The following is a 21,952-nucleotide window of genomic DNA, read 5'->3' as shown; positions in this document are numbered from 1 at the left end:
GTATACATGTTATTTTAAGTCTTTAGAAAACTCTGTAAAGGCAAATACTTCCTTTCTTCTTTGTATTCCTAATCTGGCACACAATAAGTAGTAAATGTCTCTTGAATTGAATACAATTATAGTACCTATCAAACTCAACAAAGCTAGGAATTAAACAATAAATCCATCTGCTTATTTATCATAGTATGCTATACATAATCTTGTTAAAGTTATTTTCTTCCTAATAAAATTTTCTTTGAGGCCTGGAGAAAGGGAAGTTTTAGATATGTGTACCAAAGGAACATAAGATTCTTTTTTCCTATAATCTAAAACCTTTACTACAAGTTCCACTCAAATGTCTCACTGTTAGATAGAAACAATTGAGGCTACAATTGAGGCTGAGGAGCAGATCCCCATCAATCAAGAAAGGCCTTAAGCAGAGATGATGTATTACATGACTGTAGTCTTAAGACCAGTCTACTTATATTCAGAGTGCTGTGACCAGAAGACAGAAAATCATAGGAAAGTAGGCGAAAAAGGAAAGGAAAAATCTCACTAAACAGGAACTCACAAAAACACACAAATTCATGCCTTACAAAGGCTTAGAGAACTGTGAAAAATCAAAGTTGAAGAACCCAATCTCACAAAATCACAGATCTTTCAAAAGTAAAATCTAACAATTGATAATATGACTACTATGTATTAGTTCCTAAATTTTGCAACGTGAATGGAAAAAAGTAAACATTTAGTAGCAGCCTTAATTTATTACCTGTTTCAACGGTGTTTTCTGTTTCTGCTGCCTCCAATCCATCCATACTATCATCATCCTCAACTGCAGTTCTTCCTCTGTTTCGAGGCCTATAAATGAAACAAAGAACTTCATTAAATTATGGTGCAACTTTAGAGTTACTTGCACTATGACTAACATAAAAATTAAAAGAACATGAAACCAATCATAAAAGAAAATTTCTCAAAAATTAAATCCAAATTACCTCTCAGAAAGTGATCAGTTTGCCTGCTTTAAATAAATTTGTGTTCCCCAAAGACTTGTCAGAATAGTATGCTTTAACGCCTTAAAAAAATTCTCTGAATAATTCTATGTAGCAAAAAGTTGTAATGAACTCTTAATAGTGCTAATATAATAAGCTTTAACTTAAATCATGAAAAGGCAATAGAAAAGAATTTCAAAATTATATAAAGGTGAAATTGTTTCTACTTACTATATATACTAAATCTCTGTATTACTGAAAAAAGTCAAAATATTTTTTGAATTTGAAAAACAGTGGTTCTAAGAGGAACTCATTCTGTTCTGAATCTTTGAAGGGGGGAAGAGAAAGGAGGAAAAAAAGATTACATTCGTGTAAAAAAGGGGGAAAGAATATTTCTCATATTTGGGATATGTGGAAAGAGTATGCCAACATGGAGGAAAGAGTTGACAGGGATGGACATTTAATAATTAATCTCATTCTTACTTAAACTGCATAACGGCAAGTTAAATATACCCAAGAAGTTAGGTGGAAGAATGTAACAAACAGGGGAAAAGCAGCAAAAGGAGAATGGAATTAATAGGGAGAATAATAATAGGAAGAAAAAGTTGCAAGGTAAAGAAACTTCAAAATCCTGAAAGAGAAAGTAAAAACATATAAGTAGGAACCAAAAACAAGAATCTAGGTTGCCTTAAATGGTCATTATTAAAACAGAGAAATGGCTAAATAACTATAGACCATAAATGTAATGGAATATAATTGTGCCTTGAGAAATAGCCAAAGAAATTATTTTAGAGAATTCTGGGTAGTATCAATAGATGCAGAATGAAGTGATCAGAACCAAGAGAACAGATTTTTATAAAAGGACAACAATGTTGTAAATTAAACAAAACAAAAAAAAATTCTGATTACTATAATGAAACATGAGCTACCACAATTCCACAATGATAAAGATGCAAGCCACAGACTACAAACAGAAAGATGGAAAAAGATATAAACTTGATTTAGCTAGTTCAATAGTCAATACAGCACTGGAACTAGAGTAAGGATATCTGTGTTCAAAAACAGGCTTCTGTGTGACCTTCATCAAGTCATTTAACTTCTTAAAACATTTTGTAAACCTTAAAGTACTACTGAAATGCTAGCTATTGTTGATATTACTGATTATGTTTATCTGTTAACAGATTTTTTTTTACACATTGTTCTTTAAATGAAGGAGGGGGTCTGGAAGGAAAGGGAGATTTTAAAAGGAATCTTGCAAAAAAGAAGTCATTAAAACATGCTTATATAAATGAAAAGGAAATGTAGAAAGGAACACAAACAGTACAGTTTTGAGAATGACATGTGGTACTGTATTTGACTATGCATGCATGCATATACATACATATATATGCATATATATAATTTATTTTAATTCTGATGCCTCTTGCATTACACCATTAGTAATTTTGTGGCCTTAACCACCATTGCTATAATATGAAACATTAGTCCTGTAACATTTCCCCCACAAATACCTTTGCCCCTCCCCATCAGATATAACCAACATTTTAGAGTTTATGCAAAATTCTGTTCCTTAAGTACTTTTTGTTTTTTTAAGAAAAATTCTGTTTAAAGGATTTGTATTTCAAAGTGTCACAGAAGGTTGGTTATGACAATTCCTCAAAGTTCTACTTCTTTAATATTTCCACTCATATTACAACAGTTGTCCTTTACACACCACTACCAGAATCAAATGTTTATTTCACTCTCTAACAGTTCATACAAACTTTCCCATGTATATCTGAATTCTTGTCATTATTTCTTATTATTCTATAATATATCATTATGCTTACATTTCAGTTTGTTCATCCATTCACCTATTTAATGGGCACTTTTTCTTTTGCTTCCAAGATGATCATTTAACACACCAAAACATAACAGCCCTTTTTAGGACAACAAAGAATTGCAAACCATGAGGAGATTCACTGAATTGGGAATAGCTAAATAAAGTATGTTAGTACATACGTAATGGAATATTACTCTGCTCTAAGATATAATGTGATAAATACAGAGAAGCATGCAAAACTCTAATGCAGAATGAAATAAAACAAAAACAGGAAAAGAATACATACAATAATTATACTTATATGTGTATATATATATGTATATATATATATAAATGAAAGAATCACACCTAGAAAAATATCAAAAGTGCACGTAACAAAAATATAAAGATCAAGAATGACTAAGAATAAGGAACATCAGTGGACTGAGAGCCAAGACTAGAGAAACAGAAGGTACTGGGTTCAAATCTAGCTTCAGAAACTTCCTAGCTCTGTGACCCTGGCCAACTTATTTAACCTCAATTGCCTAGCCCTTACCACTCTTCTGCCTTGGAACTGATATTGAAGACAGAAGGAAAGAACTGTTTGTTCTTTTTAAGACTCAGAATTTACAAATGTAAGTGGACATCCCCAAACCAACTGGAGGATAAGTGGGAAGATCAAGCACTGAACATCTTTTTTCGGTCAATTAATTAGTTGTGTTGATTTTTTTGTCTCTATAAAAATACTGTTATATGGCATGGCTCTCTGGAAATGAAAAGGAAAGGAATATGAGGAATAATTATAGTGTATTTTTCTTAAATACCACTTCTATAAAAACTTATCTTAAAAATGTGATCATAGTAATGAATTTAATTCAATTTTCCTCATTTTGCAAATGAGGAAATGAAGCAGCTTATTTTTACTTCAACCATCTGCAGCCTCTTTGGAACTTACTACCAAATTGAAACTTATCTCTTGAAGGTAAACAATTATTTCTTATTTCCTAAATCCAATTCTATTTTTCTGATCCTTTTGATATATATTATAGTTAAGAGTTCTTACTTGCATCCCCTATCCCTTTCTAATTATATTTTCATCTTTTCTATTTGTCTTGTTTGAGCACTACTTTTTAGTCATTACTGTTTTCTTTAATCTTTACCTTCCATCTAAGAATCAATACTATGAATTGGTTCTAAGGCAGAAGAATGATATGGGCTAGGCAATGAGGTTAAGTGACTTGCCCAGGGTCATACAGCTAAGCAGTGTCTGAGGCCAAATTTGAACCCAGGACCTTCCATCTCTGAGCCCTGTTCTCAATCCACTGAGCCCATATTCATTATTTTTTAAATATCCATTTCCCATTTCCTAATCTTAGGTGAATTCCAGGTACAACTAGAAGGTGCAGGGGATAGAATATTGGACCCAGATTAAGGAAGACCTAAGTTCTAACATGACCTCAGACACTTTACTAGCTGTATGATCCTGGTCAAGTTACTTTACCTCCTTTTGCCTTAATCCACTAGAAAAGGAAATGGCAAAATATCCCAGTATCATTGCCAAGAAAATCTCACAGGCAGTACCAGTGTGCTACAGTCCACAGCATCACAAAGAGTCTTACATGCGTGAACAACAAGTGAGCATGCCTCACTTCTTTATCATCTTTTCTGGATGAATTCATCAGTCATCACCGATTCAACTATCAGAAAATCCCCAAACCCACATGTTTAATACTCACCTTTCCCCTGAGGAAAGTACTACCAACTGTCTAATGAACATTTCCATCTCAATGTCCCAAAGGCAACTCTATTCACTATGTCCAAACACAAATCATTAGATGATATTCTTTAATCTAAATCTCTAATACCACCTCATCTCACTACTCCTATCTTTCTATTTTATCAGATGGCTTCCCGGTACTCAGATTCATAAGCTCTAATTACCCTCAACGGTTTACAGAAAACCAAATGGGCAATATTTGGCACAATTGTCCAGCACCTTAAATCTTTTTTGAGGATCAAGTATTATACCATATGTAATGCTCTAAAAGATTACAATCATTCCAAAGACAAAATTATACACATTAAAACATTTTAAAAAGTACTGATAGTCACGCTATATTCCATGTCCTTACCAAATCCACGTTTGGAGCCTTCAGAAAAGTAGGCAAATTGGCTCTTGAATGTAAAGTTTAAGAACATATAAGAAATTTAGCATTTTTTCTGTTCATTTTAAAAACAAGCTTTACTGATGCTTTAGGGGTATCACAAGCCAATAACAAGAAAGAAGTAAAGAAAAAGGAAGAGACATACAGTATCATAAATGATTAATTGGCAATGAAATAATTAATAAAACATTACCAATATATTACAAATAGCACATTATGAGTAAGTTGGATTATATCAGTAATGCCTCAGTTGAAGCATCCTATTAACAAGGAAACAAAAAAAAAGCATGTAATTATATCAAGAGCTACAAAAGTCTTTTTCTTTTTTTAATTCTTAGCTTTAATATTAAATATTAGTTCCATGGCATAAGTGCTGTAAAGGGTAGACTACTAGGGTTATGTGGTCCCCTCAAGGTTGAAAAGCTAAGAAATGTCAGAGGCCAAATTTGAACTCAAGATCTTACTGAGTCTAGGTCTGGCACTCTATCCACCGAGCCACCTAAATGCACCCAAGAATATTTTTTCATTCATTAATTCCCTTAGGAGATCATTTTCCACCAAAACACCAAAAGCTAGAAGGTGCAGGGGATAGAATTCATTGGAGAAAAGTTAAAAACTTCCCAATAAAATCATGGATAAAGCAAAGATCTTCATTGTCATCATCACAATTATATTTTCATAGAATGTTAGCTAAAGCAGTAAAAGACAAATGAATTAGAAAACAAGCACAAGGAAACAAAACTACTGGGACATGAGGGTCTACTTAGAAAAGTACAGAGATTCGATAACAAAGCTGAACCAATTAGAAACAAACAGCATATAAAGTAAGGTCACAATAATAAGACATTCAATAAGATTAAACTCTGATACGTATAATTTCAAGGAACATTTTCATCATTAAAAATGTTAGGAGGACTATAGAGAGAAAGCCAGTAAGAGTTGTCTGAGGTAGGCAGGAGGGAGAAGGTGGAAGGGAAAAAAGAATGGAGTAAATGACCTCACATAAAAGTAGAAAGCTTTTACAATAAAGGGAAAGATAGGAGGCTGGCAGATAATTCTTGAAAGAAAGTGTCTGTTTGTCTCTCTTCCCTCCCACTCACTCTTGGAATCAATTTGACCCCATAGAGAATCAAGAGGGGACATCAATAAGGAGTGAGGAGCTGACAGAAGGGAAGGTAAACTGGGGAAAGCAAAACAGGAGAAGAGACAGAATGAAAGGAGAAATAAAAAAAGAACAGAGGGGGGAAAACAGGATGGAAGGAAATACAATTACTAAAAACAAACTAGTCTACTACTAAAAATACTACTACTAAATACTAACACTACTAAAAATAAACTGGTCTACTCATCAAATCTGGCTCAGACACTTAATATTTATGTGACCCTGAGCAAGTCACTTCACTTTTCCTCCGTTTCCTCAATTGTATTACATTAAGGATTCCTCAGTGACCTGAAGAAATGGCACACCACACCAATATTTTTGCCAAGAAAACCCCAAATGGGGTCATAGTCAGACATGACTGAAAAATGACTAAAACCTTTAATAGGTGATTATTAGTAAATAAGGTTAGTAATTATAGTAAAACTTAGTAAATATAACCTAATATCTCTTTAATAGCTATCTCCATAGATATCTAATAGAGAGTTTAATGATAATACTTAATGTTTATCTGTTTAGTGATGGGTTAATAATGTTAATAGGAAAAGTCAATGTCATTCAGCTAAAAGAAATCACCACCACCAGCTCATGGCAGCTAAACCTAACTTTAGCTAATTATTGAAGAATAAGCAGATTCAAGTGTTCAATTTTTGAAGTGAAAATTATATCACACATGCAAAATCCCCTGCTAGGCAAGGTGCTTGTTTCATTTTGTTTTAAAGCATTATTGGAAGGGGCCGCTGGGTGGCTCAGTGGATTGAGAGCCAGGCCTAGAGACTAGAGGTCCTAGGTTCAAATTTGACCTCAGACACTTCCCAGCTGTGTGACCCTGGGCAAGTCACTTAACCCCCATTGCCTACCCTTACCACTCTTCTGCTTTGGAGCCAAGACGGAAGGTAAGGGTTAAATAAAAAAAAATAAAAATAAAAAAATTTTAAAGGCATTATTGGCTGCTTATTCATAACATTTAAAATAATAAATTTAGAGAGATAAATGTAACAAAGTAAAGGACTAGGGACTACTCTCTGATAAATGGCCAACAGATGGAGAAAAAAAAACACTTCAAAAAAGAACAGCAAAGAATTCAGGCCCACATGAAAAAAATGCTCCAAATCAATAACAGAAAGAGAAACACACACCAAAACAACTTTCACCTTGCACTCTATAAATTGGCAAAAATTATTACTTCCTTCCATGAACTAGTCTTTTAGCTAGAATATTTTAATTTCCAAGTTCTCACTCAGATTTCATTTGATCCCTCTATAGGAAAAAGCATAAGCAAAGACATAGGCTTAGCTGAGCAAACGAGTGCATTACAGGAAAAGCAAGTTGAAAAGTTATAGGTAAAATCACAAAAGACTAAATATCAGGGAAAGAAATTTGTACTTTCTTCAATAAGCAATGAGGAATCAATGGAATTTTTGAAAGATAATTATATAAACAGATGTTTATATTATTATACTTTATACGGCATCTGTGTAAAGAAAGTATAAAAAAGGCAGGTTGTAAAAAATAAAGTAATAATAGAAGCAGTTTGAGCAGCTAAGAAGATAATGCAATGATCTGACAAGCTATATTCAGAGCTGTGGCAGTAAAGTGAATTCTACCAAATCAAGTATTGCATTGTTGGACAAAAATATTAGAGAAATAAAAATACTTTACAAAAATCTGCCAAACTTCCACATCTAACGTCCACCATAAACCTTTCCCTGACACCTGAGCTGAGGAATATTAATGCACAACAATCAAAGAAATATATCTTATAAAGTTATCTTTTCTATCATTCCCTTTGTGCCTCAAGGGCATTGATCCACAAAACAGGGAATGTTAACAGTTGCTTGGCTACTTGCCTACCTTTTAATATTTAGTAATTTAAGTTGGAGTAGTATTTCAGACTGCTGTGATAATCTACAAAGATTTCTCAGTAAGCAAATGAGGTGGGGTTTATTTTAACTAGTAGATATCAAACTCTTCTAGACTTTTTCTGTCTAATTTTAGCTGCCTACACTTATATTTAAAATCCTCTTTTTCCAGATCATTCAAAGCAACAAGGTGACTAAATTAGTATTTATGAAGGGTCTACTATGCTTAATATTTTATAAAATGTAGGATACAATGACAATCTTGGAAAGTGCTCAGCATTCTTTTATATTAATGAGAATAATTCAAGAACTTCATAAGACAAATTTAAGAATGCATTTTTATTCTGAGGATGGATATCTGAAATTCTATTTATTAAGACTAATGAATGGGGCAGCTGGGTAGCTCAGTGGATTGAGAGCCAGGCCTAGAGACAGGAGGTCCTAGGTTCAAATTCGGCCTCAGACACTTACCAGCTGTGTGACCCTGGGCAAGTCACTTGACCCCCATTGCCCACCCTTACCACTCTTCCACCTAGGAGCCAATACACAGAAGTTATGGGTTTAAAAAAAAAAAAAAAGACTAATGAATGCACACAGTGAAAATTGATTTAAGAAGAGCTATATTAAAACACTGCAACTTCAATCTTGTTAGCTATACTTCCCATTCAGATTCCCAAGATTTCAGCATTAGAAGTTATTTATCAGTAAACCACTCTTGGTGCCTAAAGATGAATACTTTCTGAACTGTGGAAGTAGAAACAGAAGAAAAAATATTTGCTTGATCACATGGTTTGGTAGGGATATGATTGGGCATGTAAAGTCTAAACAATCACTCTATTGCAAATATTACTAATATAGAAAAAGGTCTTGATCAATGATACATATAAAATGCAGTGAAATTAATCCTTGGCTATGGGAGGGAGGAGGGAGTAGGAGAGGGAAAGACCACAAATCACATAACTATGGAAAAAATATTCTAAATTAATCAAATAAATTTTAAAAAGAAGAATACTTTCTGTGATAATGAGAGTAAATCTTTAGATTTAAACACCAAAGGTGAAAACATCTCCACTTAACTCACAAGTTGGGAGGTCTATAATCCATGTGTGCTAGAGTGAGTGACAAATCAGAATTTACTGACTGCCTCCTGGGCAGTCCTAAGAAAAGCTTCTGTTGTGTTTGGTCACATAAACTAAGAGGAAGGCACAGGAAGTAACATAAAAGAGGCCCCTTTAAAAAGAGAGTTCAGTGAGCTCAGGGCTCTCTTCTGGTTCCTGACAGGGATTGGAGGAGCTTTAGACCTTGGTGAGATTGTTCTTAAATCTTTCCTTTGGAATTCCACGTGGTGAGTGTAAAGACTGAATCTTCCTGAACTTTCGCTTAAGGAACTTCCTTTTTAATAGAGACTCTATGGCTTTTGCTTTGTTTGCCTCCGAAGCCCTTCAGGCCTCTTACTTTCAGATCTTGGGATCAAGGCTGGATTTCCCTCAGCTGAGGGTTAATTAGATCTACCTGGATTGAACTAGGGGATCAGAGGAAATTACCTAGTGTATTAGATGACTTATCCTATCTTATCCTCTCTCTCATTTCCTTATTTCTTCTTTCTCTCCTCATTTGTAAATAAACTTCCAGAAAAGTCATTTTGACTCGAGGTTACTCTTTAATTGGGGATTGATAATTATTCAATTCCCTGGCGACCAACCTTTTAATATTAACCCAATCAAATCCCCTTTTAACACCCTTACATTTCCAAGTTAAGACCATCAAGTCTTCACAAGAACAGCTCTAGTGAAGTGAAGCTCACTACTTCTAAGGCAATATATTTGAAATTTGGACAGCTCTAATTGTTATTTTCCTTTTCTTTCAATCCAGCCAAGTCTCTCCTTAGGCAGAGTCATTATTCCATTCACTGCTCCCAGTTTGATTCTCTGGGATCAAGAAGAGAACAAGTCCAAATTTAAATCCAAATCATTTAAAAAGTATCAGTCATCTACTTTTGCAATGGGATTTGAAAGACAAAATTAACACACTAACCTTAAGGAATTTACATTCTATGGGGAGGATGGGGTGAATAAATACAAAGTATGTACAAAGAAATACAAAGTAACTTCAAGAGGGAAAATATTAAGAAGAGAAGAGAAATCTATCAAGTCCTGGAGCATGAAGTACCACCTGTAAAAAGCTAAAGACTACAAAGTACAAGAAGTCCTTGATCACTCTAAGGCTCAGAATTTTGGTAGCTGGACCCTGTTATTAACAGTGCAGAGAAAGTTGCATAAAGGATGGATTTGGGGTTAGAGGTTTGTTTTGAACATGATCAGTCTTACTCTTATCAGGTAAGTTTGATAATATGAGATCAGAAGTTTACATGAGAGATAAGTCACCTAAAAAACTAAGACTATGCAAGACAATTACAAAAAAACCAATAACTTACCCTTGACATCATAGTATACTGATGACCCTGTGTTCTCAGAGGCTATGTCAAGAAATAATAGGCCTTTTAAAGGCATATTAAAACACATTAAAACAAAAACCAACAGTGATGACCAAAGTGTTTTTTTTCCTACAAAGTCCTTTCAAACAAACCAACAAACAAAAAAGAGTTGTGAAACCTGGAGTAATTTCACACACTGGAAATAATCTTTTAGGCTTATTTAATATTATTACAATAAAAACTATAACTTTTGCTCAAAAACACTACAAATTAAAATTTACATTATATAATAACACAAGATATAAAATTATATCCTGCCCATAATTATGAAAAATCCAATTATGAACTTCACAGTCTAATTATAAAGTAATTACAATTATTTTATGTGTGCCTTTTAAAAGAATTTTGAAAAGTGATCCAACAGGGGCAGCTAGCTGGAGCAATGAATAGAAAGCCAGAGCTGGAGAAAGGAAGTCCCAAGTTCCTAGTCTCAGACAATTCCTAGCTGTATGACCTCGGGAAAGTCACTTAATCCCAATAATTGCCTAGCCTTTAACATTGTTCTGCCTTGGAATCAATACCTAATATTGTTCTAAAATAGAAAGTAAAGGGTTTTTCACTGCCAAAACAAGCAATCCAACAATGTTTCATATTATTTATTCCCTTATTCGTTACCTAAAAGACTTGATATTAAGTTTTGTAAGAGTTTTAAAAGGGTGTGGTCACCAATTGTAATAATTAAACATTAAACTATGAGGCTGTTAGTAGTAGCTGTAACAATTTAGTAATTAAAATAGAGATAGTAAAAGAGAGGAAAATGTAGGAAGGAGGCAGAGAATTGCCTCGCTAAATAACCTAATTGCAGAGTCTGATGGAATCCAGCTCACCATGGACAAAGGCTCCCTCAGTTCCCAGTCTCCATCTGGAAGCCACAGGGGGTGTGAGCCTTTACAAGAGTCCCCAGAGTAAGTATCCCTCTTCAGCCCAAACTACCAACACAGAAATCCAAATCTGAGTCCGAGAGTGTCGCCAGCCAGAGTATCACCAACCCAAGTGAGTCACCAAAGCCAAAGAGACTTAGCAGTCCCTGGGTCTTGCTTATATGCAAGTTTTCTCCACCAATTAGCTCCCTCACAACCATGTCACACCTTAGGAACCAATCATAGTTCCTTAAATTTTCTGACACTGCCCAGGGGTCTAGTATTACATGTGGATTAAAGCATTAAGCACTAAATAAATATCTAATTTGACCTTCCCAACAACTCCTGGGAAGTAGATGCTAATAACACCTCCATTTTACAATTGCAGAAACTGAGGTAGACATAGGTTAAGTGACCTGCCCATGCTCTGCAATCTGCCATAACATATACCTGCCTAAGCATCATAACTGGACAACTAAACATAACAGCCTAATTATTGAAATGGAAAGCAATTCAAGATTTGGCTACTGCAAATGTTTCTGATAGTCCAAGACACTTTCAAGATGGCTTGTAATGGGTATGGCCAATGAAAAGTTTTCATATAATCATACATATGTGTTGCAATAAAGTAAACATTTTTAGCAACTTAGTATAATTACATTGTTGATGAGGTAACAGAAGGAAATAAGGTATCTAATATGTGCAATGGACCCAAAGCAAATAAGGATATGCACATGCATTTGACTACCCTTTAGGAATCAATCTGAACCCAAATGTCAAACCCTTGTGACAGTTTGGAAACAATTTGATAACAGGTTCAGAAACTACAAAAATAAATTACACTTAGAAGCCATCAAAGTTTATGTAATTGTTGGACAAACACCAAAATCATCATGTGCATAATTATGAGGGTTTCCAAATGCAGTCCAAACAAAATTACCATGCTTCAAACAAGCACTTAAGCTTATTGACACAGGGCAAAAGAAATAAATGTGTGTAATACTTATTGCACTAAAAACAATTTTTTTGTATGAATCTCTGATTGCAGGGCTGGAGGGTAGAGAACTTAATTATTTCCAAATCCTTCCTATATAGCAGGCAAACTCTACTTTGCATCTACAGCTTTACCTGATCTCAACTCCCACAAGCAAGACCTCTCCTGGTGTCTCTTCTACCTCCCCACTTCTACCTTCTTTTATGTGTTATGCTATTTTCCCTCCTTAGACTCTAAGCTCCTTTGAGGGCAGGGACTTTCTTTTGCTTATCTGCATTCCCAGCACTTAGCACAAATAAAGTCCTTCATAAATCTTTACTTAATTTAAGCCCTTTCCCCATCAGCAACAATAACGGCAGATATGTAAAAAAAAGAAAGGTATTTATTAAGAATTGCAGATTTTAGACTAAAACACTAAATGCTACAACAAAGTCCTTCTCCAAAGATCAACTCAACTATTTTAGGAACTCAACCATATTATTCTAACATTCTTGCTACAAATGAAATCAGAAGACAAATAGAAGATACGACTAAATTAAAGTGCTATTCTCCCCTCCCCACCTTCCTTGTCTTCAGTTAAAAGTTTTTGTTCATTTGTCTAATACATAAAATTTAAAAGTAGATCAATGAAGGCAGCTAGATAGAACAGTGGCCTGGAGTCAGGAGGGCCTGGGTTCAAATACGGCCTCATACTTTCTAGCTCTATAACCCTGGGCAAATCACTTAACCAAGCTTTTGACACTCTTCTGACTTAGAACTGATACTAAGACAGATGGTAAGGGTTTTTTAATATTTTTTTTAAAGTATACTACAGGAAATGACTAGATAAGAATAAGAAATAATTGGATTCAGTTCAATTCTCCACAACCCTGAAAACACAAATGTCCCCTAAAGAAAACCCTTTCAATAGAAATTGCTAGACAAAACAGAAAAAGCCAAGCAGAAACTAGATTCAGAATAATATCTTCAGACTGCTTATCATATTGCAAAGTCTTTCAAAAAGGGAGTCGCTTTGGTGTGGGCTCTCTTACATTCTCTTCTTTGGACTTCCATGATCTTATAGAACCACTTCAAACTTTGATACATGACAGAACGGTCAAAAATAGTTGCAACTGAAAAGGCCAGAACTAACTTACAGCAATCAGATGAAAGTGAATACTCACTATGTTGATCCTGAAATCTTATGAGATCTGTTTTCTTTAACTAGCACAAAATATTGTTTCTATTAGATACTGAAAGTTGCCCATATGAATCCTGATTTAAAAAAAAATCTTACCCTATACCACAAATTCAAAATATAAGAACATACAGCTAAGCTTTAAAAGTTCCAGGTCAAGGAGAAAATATTGCAATAAACTAGAAAAAAAGCAATTCAAATACTGTAGAGCTCAAGTCATGGTTAACACAAGATTTAACAGCCTCTACATTAATAGACTGAAGGATATATAGAAATATGATGTTCTGAGGAACAAACATATTGGAAAAATATGGTGTCAAGTATTTATTAAGCTTAATTTCTGTCAAACTGCAATATCAGCGGAAATGAAGGGAAAGACCTCCCAAATTTTGTATGACTACTTCCCCAAACCCCTTTCATTCTTTGGTCCATGCTATCTATTAAATCAGTGACAATTTCCAGGGACTTTTCTCAAGATCTTGACAATTACATGGATACCAAGAGGTAGCAGACTGTTTTTCCTCACTATTAATTATTATATGATTTGCCTACTCTTTATTTTCTTTTGCACACATTAGAGCTTGTGTTGAAAATAACATGTGCTAATATAATCAGTGCTATGGGCTGAAAGCATACTTACCAGAATACCAGCATTCTTAATTCACTTAGCTTTTTTCCTGTTCCAAGTAAGGAGATAAAACATTATTCTGGTTAGACTCTGTACCCTTTCTTTATGATAAGGTATATCCTGATATTTTTAATACTTTACTTGACAAAAGCAAAGGAACAGTGAACAAAGATCTCTAATCTTAATGTGGTTTTTTTATTTTACTCAATGGGCAATTTAAAAAAAAGCATGGTGGGACTAGTTGTCATGATAAGAGTTCAGATATATGTAGCTCCACTATTATTGATATCAGGGAAACGTTCATGTAAGAATTTTGCTTGCAAGGCCCACAACTACTATGGCAGGGAAGAAGGAACAGATAATTTTTTTTTGCAGGGATCCCTCTCTATAAATAGATTTAAAAAGCATTAAAAATATCATGAACCCATATGATACTTATGTAACTCCATTGTTTTCAGTATAATTAGCTTATAGTATCTACCTTCTCATAAGAAATACTGTGGCTTAGAACAATGACTTATTCAAAATTACAAGGACTACCTTGTTAGTGCATAGATAATCAAGTTGTGATTCTTTTTTATTAGAATTATCTATGCACCAACAAGGAAAATCTTTTTCTACCTCTCTCCTCCTGGTTATTTACAAGGAATACTATTCATATAGTCTCATATACTATGAGATCTAACTTCCTAACATTCCTCAAGTCCGTCAACGTGACACGATATTCATTGCTTCATTTTGGGAAATTGTTTCCAACCCTATTTTATAGCTAGCATTCTGTAATTAAAAATATATTGAACAGCCCACCTAATACTAATATACATTTTAAGAAAATTGGAAAATATTACCTTTTTTGCAGTTGTGTATAAAAGAATAAAATGCAATGATTACAAACTTTATTAAAAACAAGAACTCTATTTTGGTGCATTTTTGCGAGGTAAAAAGGCCCATCAAAGCAAGCTCTGATGTTATTTGGTTTTTTTTTTTTTTNTCAAGAAAATGAAATCAAGTCAAACAGATTTCAGATATAAATGTGAAACCATTTTCTTATTAAGAATTCCACTATTTATATAATTTATAATATTTTTTTTTTATCCTGGGACTCCATTCTAGGAGCATAGGGCCACAACCAGTAGGCAATGGGTCACACAGTCGCTCAGGGTCGCCCAGCTGGGAAGTGTCTGAGCCCGGGTTTGAACCTAGGACCTTTCGTCTCTAGGCCTGGCTCTCAATCCACTGAGCTAGCCCAGCTGCCCCCACTTTAGGTTGCAGTTTCTTTAGCAGATGTAGTTTTTACACGGTGGGGTTGCTAGCCCCACGCCCAACCCTCCTCCTTTTTCATCCGGGCTAGGGACCGTCCTTGGCCCAGGAGTGGTAAGGGTTAAATATAATATATATATATTATATATAAGGAATTTATATAAAACATCTAGAATTTTTCAGCAACTTTACACATGAAAAATTTTAATAAGGTAATTCAAAGTCATTTAACTACTTAGCCTATAAAGATGCTACTAATACTAACATTTTAAGATATTCTCAGATTGCAGTCCCCTTTGCCAGAAATTTTGTTCCTTTTTACCTCTACCTCTTGCCTTGGAACCCTTCAAAGTCTTAGCCCACCCAGGTCTTATATCCATCAAGATAAGCCTTTCCTATAGCTATCAGCCTACTACAAATGACTGTGTATTTATTTTGCATATAACTGGTATTTATTCAACTTTGTACACAGTGCTTCTCCCCCGATCTCCACCCAGAAAAATTTAAGCCCCTGCAGCACAGAGACAGTCTGCCCTTATATTAGTATCTCCTTTACCGGTGATACTAATAGAAGGCACTAAATACATGCTTATTGATTAGGCACTAACAACACAAAGATAAAGATTTAAATACTACTCTCCTGGAACTCAAAAATTATGATATATTTACTATAAAAGAAGGGTACTGGAATTCAAGGTCGGTATACAAAGAGCTCAAGAAAATTGTCCTAATGATCCAAAAATTATCCCAGAAGTGAATACTCTGATGAATACAAAACTGGCTACTACCTTCTGACTTATTATCAATTGATGTCTTAAGTTATCTTTCAGGAAAGTATCTTTAAAAATTCACTTACTTATTGTGCTAAAAGGAATAACAAACAGGAGAAGTTCCAGGCGAACTGGAGAGACCTCCGGGAACTGATGCAGAGCGAAAGGAGCAGAGCCAGAAGAACATTGTACACAGAGACTGATATACTGTGGTAAAATCGAATGTAATGGACCTCTGTACCAGCAGCAATACAATGACCCAGGACAATTCAGAGGGATTTATGGTAAAGATGCTACCCACATTCAGAGGAAGGACTGCAGGAGAGGAAACATATAAGAAAAGCAACTGCTTGAACGTATGGGTCGGGGTGGACATGATTGGGGATGTGGACTCGAAATTACCACACCAATGCAATCACCAACAATTTGGAAATTGGTCTTGATCAAGGACACATGACAAAACCAGTGGAAATGTGCGTCGGCCATGGGTGGGGGGAGTCGGGGGGGTGAAGGGGAAAGTAGGAGCATGAATCATGTAACCATGTTAAAAATGATTATTAATAAATGTTAAAATAAAAAAAAAATTCACTTACTTGCCCAAATACATACATCAATTTAATTGAATAATTAATTATTGGAACCATTATTAAGTCTACCCTGTTAGAACATACATCATAGGCTATTTTTTGAAAATATTGAAGCATATTAATTATATAATTCTCAGGGAGAAGGCTAAAATTTCCCACTATTAAAAATTTTGCTATTTCCACCATTTATCTTTTCCTTTAAAAAATTTAACCCTATATAGCATTTGGTACATATTGATATCCTTCATTATTTATACCTTTTAACATAATATAGCTTTCCTGTTCATCTCAACTATACTTTAACAATGATCATGATTGTCACCCAGATGTTTTAACATAGCTGAAGTATTAAGTTCTACTAAAGCCCTTTAGTTTTATTCTATGTGTAATTCTCATTTTTTATTTTTTTTTCTTGTAAACAACATTGTCAGGTCCTGGTTTTTAATCCATTCTGATATTATCATTTTATGAGTTCATCTCATTCACATTCAAAGTTATAATTACTAGTTGTGTATTTCCCTACATCTTATCCTCCCTACTGTTCATCCTACTCTTTCTTTTCACCCAATCCCTCCTCAAAAGTCTAGTTTATTTCTTACACTGTCTTCTCTAATCCACACACCTTTCTAAGAGTCCTTCCCTTATCTCTTTTACTGAGATGTGTTATTTTTTTTTTAACCCTTACCTTCCATCTTAGAATCAATACTATGTATTGGTTAAGGCAGAAGAGCAATAAGGGATAATCAATGGAAGACTGGTCAAACTGGTCCTCTGAGGCCAGAGTTGAGTTTAGGACCTTCCTGTCCCTCTATCCATTTAGCTACCTACCTACCCCACCCCACCCCCAAGTTGTCTTATTTTTTATTTTTCCTATATGTGTCAGTAGACTTAAGTATGTGACAAGCAAAATGACAGGTGAGAGCAAATGAATATTCCATGAATAATAAGAGATATTACATTAGATAAAACCTTCTAATCTTACTTATAACGGGCTGCTACTTATTCTTGTACTACTAAAATCAAAAGCATTAAGCAAATAGCTTAAAACAGATTTCAGGGACATATACCTTGAAAAAATTATAGGACACTGTGACTACTAATAAAATAAGGCCTTTAACTTTTACTTGCAAACTGATCTAGTTTCTATTACACAATGCACTTAAAGTTATTTAAAAGTAAATATTTAAATTCCTCTATTTCCACTATTTCAGACCAAGTTCACTTTCCTTTGGTGTGCAATTTACTTCCACGTAAGAAAAAAAGGAAAACAAGGCATGATTGAATATAGAAAATAATATACCACTGCCATAAAAAGCATATTACCAAAACATATACACATCTCATTGGTTTTTTAAAAATCTAAATGACAATTTTTGTAATGTAAAGCACATACAAACGTCTAGACCTACAAAGAATTTAACTCCTTCCAAACAGCAATCCTGGAAGCATACCTTTTTCTTCTATTTTTTTTAAAGCAGAAGACAACACAATCACTCATAAGACAACCATGCAACTTTCTTTGTGTCTAATTGGAAGCTTACTTCTCATTTGAAGACAAACCTTTTTACTTCCATTTAAGATAACAATATTGCTTGAAAAATGTAAATTCTGTGGTTAATTGGTTAAATGACTACCAAAAAGTCTTACCAGCTATATTATATGTCAGAGGTACAACTTGAACCAAGGGCTTCTTGGCTTCAGGGTTTATACTCTACAATTTTATCACTTTAAAATAAAATCAGGGGGGCAGCTGGGTAGCTCAGTGGATTGAGAGCCAGGCTTAGAGACAGGAGGTCCTAGTTCAAATCTGACCTCAGACACTTCCCAGCTATGTGACCCTGGGCAAGTCACTTGACCCCATTGCTTACCCTTACCACTCTTCTGCCTTGGAGCCAATATATAGTATTGACTACAAGACAGAAGGTAAGGGTTTAAAATAAAAATAAAATAAAATCAGGAATAGAAAATTTAACAATGATTTATAATATATTAATAATAGCTTTTTGTTTTGTTTTCATTTTACATATAGTGCCTCCTTATTATACTATAAGGAATGATGAACAGATGGTTTCAGAAAGGACTAGAAAGACCTAAATGAACTGATGCAGAGTGAAATAAGCAGAACCAGGAGAACATTATCCACAGTAACTACAATATTGTGGAACAATCAAATGTACTACTAACAGCAACTATTTGCTACTAACAGCAATACAATGATCCTGGTCAATTCTGAGGACTTATGAATAAGAATGCTATCCACACCTCTACAGAAAGAACTGTTGGGAGTAGAAATGCAGATGAAAACTTGATATGATTTATCACTTGTTTATTTTGGTATATGTTTGAGGTTTTGGTTTTATAAGATTATTTGCTTGCAAAAATGAATAATATGGAAATATGTTTTGCGTGATAATATATGTATAACCCAGACTGACTTGCTTGTCAATTCCAGGAGTGGGGTGGGAAGAAGGGAGGAAGACAATATAGACTATATAGTTTTGGAAAACTTACAAGGAAATTTGTTATTAAAATAATTTATTTTAAATGACTGGGAGGAGGGGGAAAGGAGGAGGAGGAGCAGTGCTTCCTTATAAAGAAGCAAGAAGCATACTTTATCACCAGTCCTCTGGAGTCATGGTTGGCTATATCATTCATCACAGTTCTTAAACCTCTCCAAATTTTTTTCACCACTTCTTTGTAGCAAGATAAAGTAGAGATACATATATTTTTGTGAATGTTTGTCCTGTCCCTCATTCTGTCACGAATTAAAGTACAAGTACAGACTAGATACCATGGGGTCAAAGAATATGCACCCTTCAATGGGATATACTAAGTAGGTCTTGTGTGAAAGAAATTTACTCTTCCTCCCTTCTCCTGGGGTTACACACTTAACCTCATCTCCTGCTGATTATTTGACCAGGAGGACCAGGATTGTGTGAAGGAAATTACCCTGCCTGTGTGCCTGCGTGCTTCCCTGTGTACTTTCCTGTGTACATCTGCCTATGTGAACTTGACCCTGATAAAAGAGGTAAATAAGGAAGTTCATACTCTGGTGTCCTGAGATGGAAGCTGCAGCTGCTACTGCTGCTGCTACTGCTGGGATAACCCTCTCTCTCCATCCTAAACTAGCCTAGGCCCTTAATCTCTCTCTCTTTTCTATTTCTCATCTTTTACCTAAATAATTCTATAAACTTTATCAAATTCTAAGGACCAGAGTCCTAATTTTAGAATTGCAGTCTGAAGTAGAACCTAGTAATTTTAATTCACATCTCAAAATATAGGAGCAATTTTTTTCAAAATCATAGTTCAAAAGTTTGCATCTTAACTGATTTTGTAACCTTTGATCATTTACCTATTGAGGAATAGGTCTTTTAAATTTAAAAAACACCCTTTAAATTTTGCATATTCAAAATCTAACTTAAATGCTGATAAAAAAAAATTTAGTAATTATGGGCAGCTAGGTAGCTTAGTGGATAAAACTGAAAACTCACTTCATGCTGAGGAAATTGACTGCTTACTATAATTGCGTGGCAGTTAAGAGAGTGATGATTATCTCCAAGATTAGCTGTAAACCTGAATGATTCAAAGAATGGTGGTGGCACCCTTAACAAAAAAGTCTGGAAGAACAGTATATATGGGGAAAATATAATGAGTTGTTTTTCACATGTTGTCTACTAAACATGAAGTTCAATAGTACAAATAAAAAGTTGGTAATAGGGTCTGAAACTTAGAAGTCTAGGGCTAAATATATAAATAAATGAAGTCATGGTAGCTCATGACTTCCCAGAGAACAAGAGAAAAAGATAGGGGATGAGACTTAAGCTGTACCTGACCAATAAGTAAGGGTCCCCTAACAATGAATCCTGTAGTGCCTGGTCCGTTACTTGCTAGCATTTTACTACAACTTATTCTTAGGTTCCACTCACTATCCCACTAAGTTCTTATTTCCTTGTAGATAAAAGAAATCATACCATCATGATGACAGCTATACAAGCTGACAGATCATTTGGAAGTGGAAGGTTGGTCAAGTTCAAGCACTTCATTTTAAAGATGAGGCAAAGAGATTAGGTCTCACAAGTTGGGGACTCAAATCTGTTAAAAAGGGGTAAAGGAGAAACACAGAGCTTTGTAGTATTGATAATAGAAGGGGCTGTATGTCTCTCCCAGCCTGACAGACTCTACTGGACTGAGTCTGCCTTGTTGTCTCTTCTAACAGTTGCCAAAGCCAGTAACCAATGAGAAGTTGTGTATGTGTTGCCAACTTCTCTAGCTCTTGACTTGGGGCTGGGTTTGTAGTTGGTATGGGCTAGTATTGATATGCTAGTTGGATAACGCTAAGATTCTGACTGGGTGAAACAAACTCCCCTTCCTAATAGCTTTAGATGTTTTACTAATTAGGAAAGGTACTCCAATCTTTGGTTTGAACTTATTAACAGGATTTATTTCTTACTCAACAGGGGGTTAGGAACAAGGAAGTAGGATAATGGGTTTGGAAGTACTAAGCTAGATCTAAATAAACAGAGGTGAATTGAAATCAATTGGATGATAGGTTTGGTAATAGGCTGGAGCTCTCTTCTCCCTCTCACAATCCCTGGCTTAGCCCAGCCATGGCACAAGCCAAAAAGGATAGGGAAAGTTAGTGATATTCTTCTTGTAGATTGTGACACTGTTTCTCTCAGGTCTATTAATTAGCAGGTAATTGATTTCCTACGGATTGCAGGTATGGGCCTACCCTCCCTCCAATTCACCCTCCTCCCAAGAAATTCTCCAAATGAGACCCATTTGCTGTTGTCCCAGGGTATTTATAGGGTGGTTCCAATTGTCTTCTGGCCCTGGCTCATGCCACCCTGGGCACATTCCAAGGTCTTCAACCAACATTCCTGCCACTCAAGGTGTCCTCCATCTTGTCCCATAAGTTTCTTATTACAAATCCAAATGCTGGCTCCAAATCTGGCACTTTTTTTCATTAAACCACCCTGCCTCCAAAATTATCTCATTTGAAAAGACCCATACTGCTATGTATTAATTCTTTTATTCTCCTCTAACTTTTCCCTCAAACCAATTATATTATGTTCTGCTCCTCCACACCCTAAGCAGAGAGCTTCTGAACTATCAAAAGTCAAACACTGAACTTTCTTCCCTATTCCATCTCAAAAACCTCTATTCCAAGGCTATATCTTTTACTTAATCTTGTTTCTTCAAACATTTTCAATCTGCTTCCCCAACC

General features: G+C 34.9%; 1 protein-coding gene across 1 annotated transcript in view; it reads right to left on the bottom strand.

Moving 5' to 3' along the window:
* KMT2C (lysine methyltransferase 2C) overlaps nucleotides 1-21,952 on the bottom strand; it is a gene marked incomplete at its 5' end in the record, with an annotated part of 335,980 nt that overhangs the window by 284,434 nt on the left and 29,594 nt on the right. Inside the window, one exon of the mRNA XM_044678960.1 lies at nucleotides 749-837. Within this exon, the coding sequence (XP_044534895.1) occupies nucleotides 749-837 (89 nt within the window). The remainder of the gene's footprint in view (nucleotides 1-748; nucleotides 838-21,952) is intronic.

Source organism: Gracilinanus agilis, chromosome 5 (genome assembly GCF_016433145.1).
Source record: "Gracilinanus agilis isolate LMUSP501 chromosome 5, AgileGrace, whole genome shotgun sequence".
Classification (NCBI taxonomy): Eukaryota; Metazoa; Chordata; class Mammalia; order Didelphimorphia; family Didelphidae; genus Gracilinanus; species Gracilinanus agilis.
This window is presented reverse-complemented; position numbering and strand designations above follow the sequence as displayed.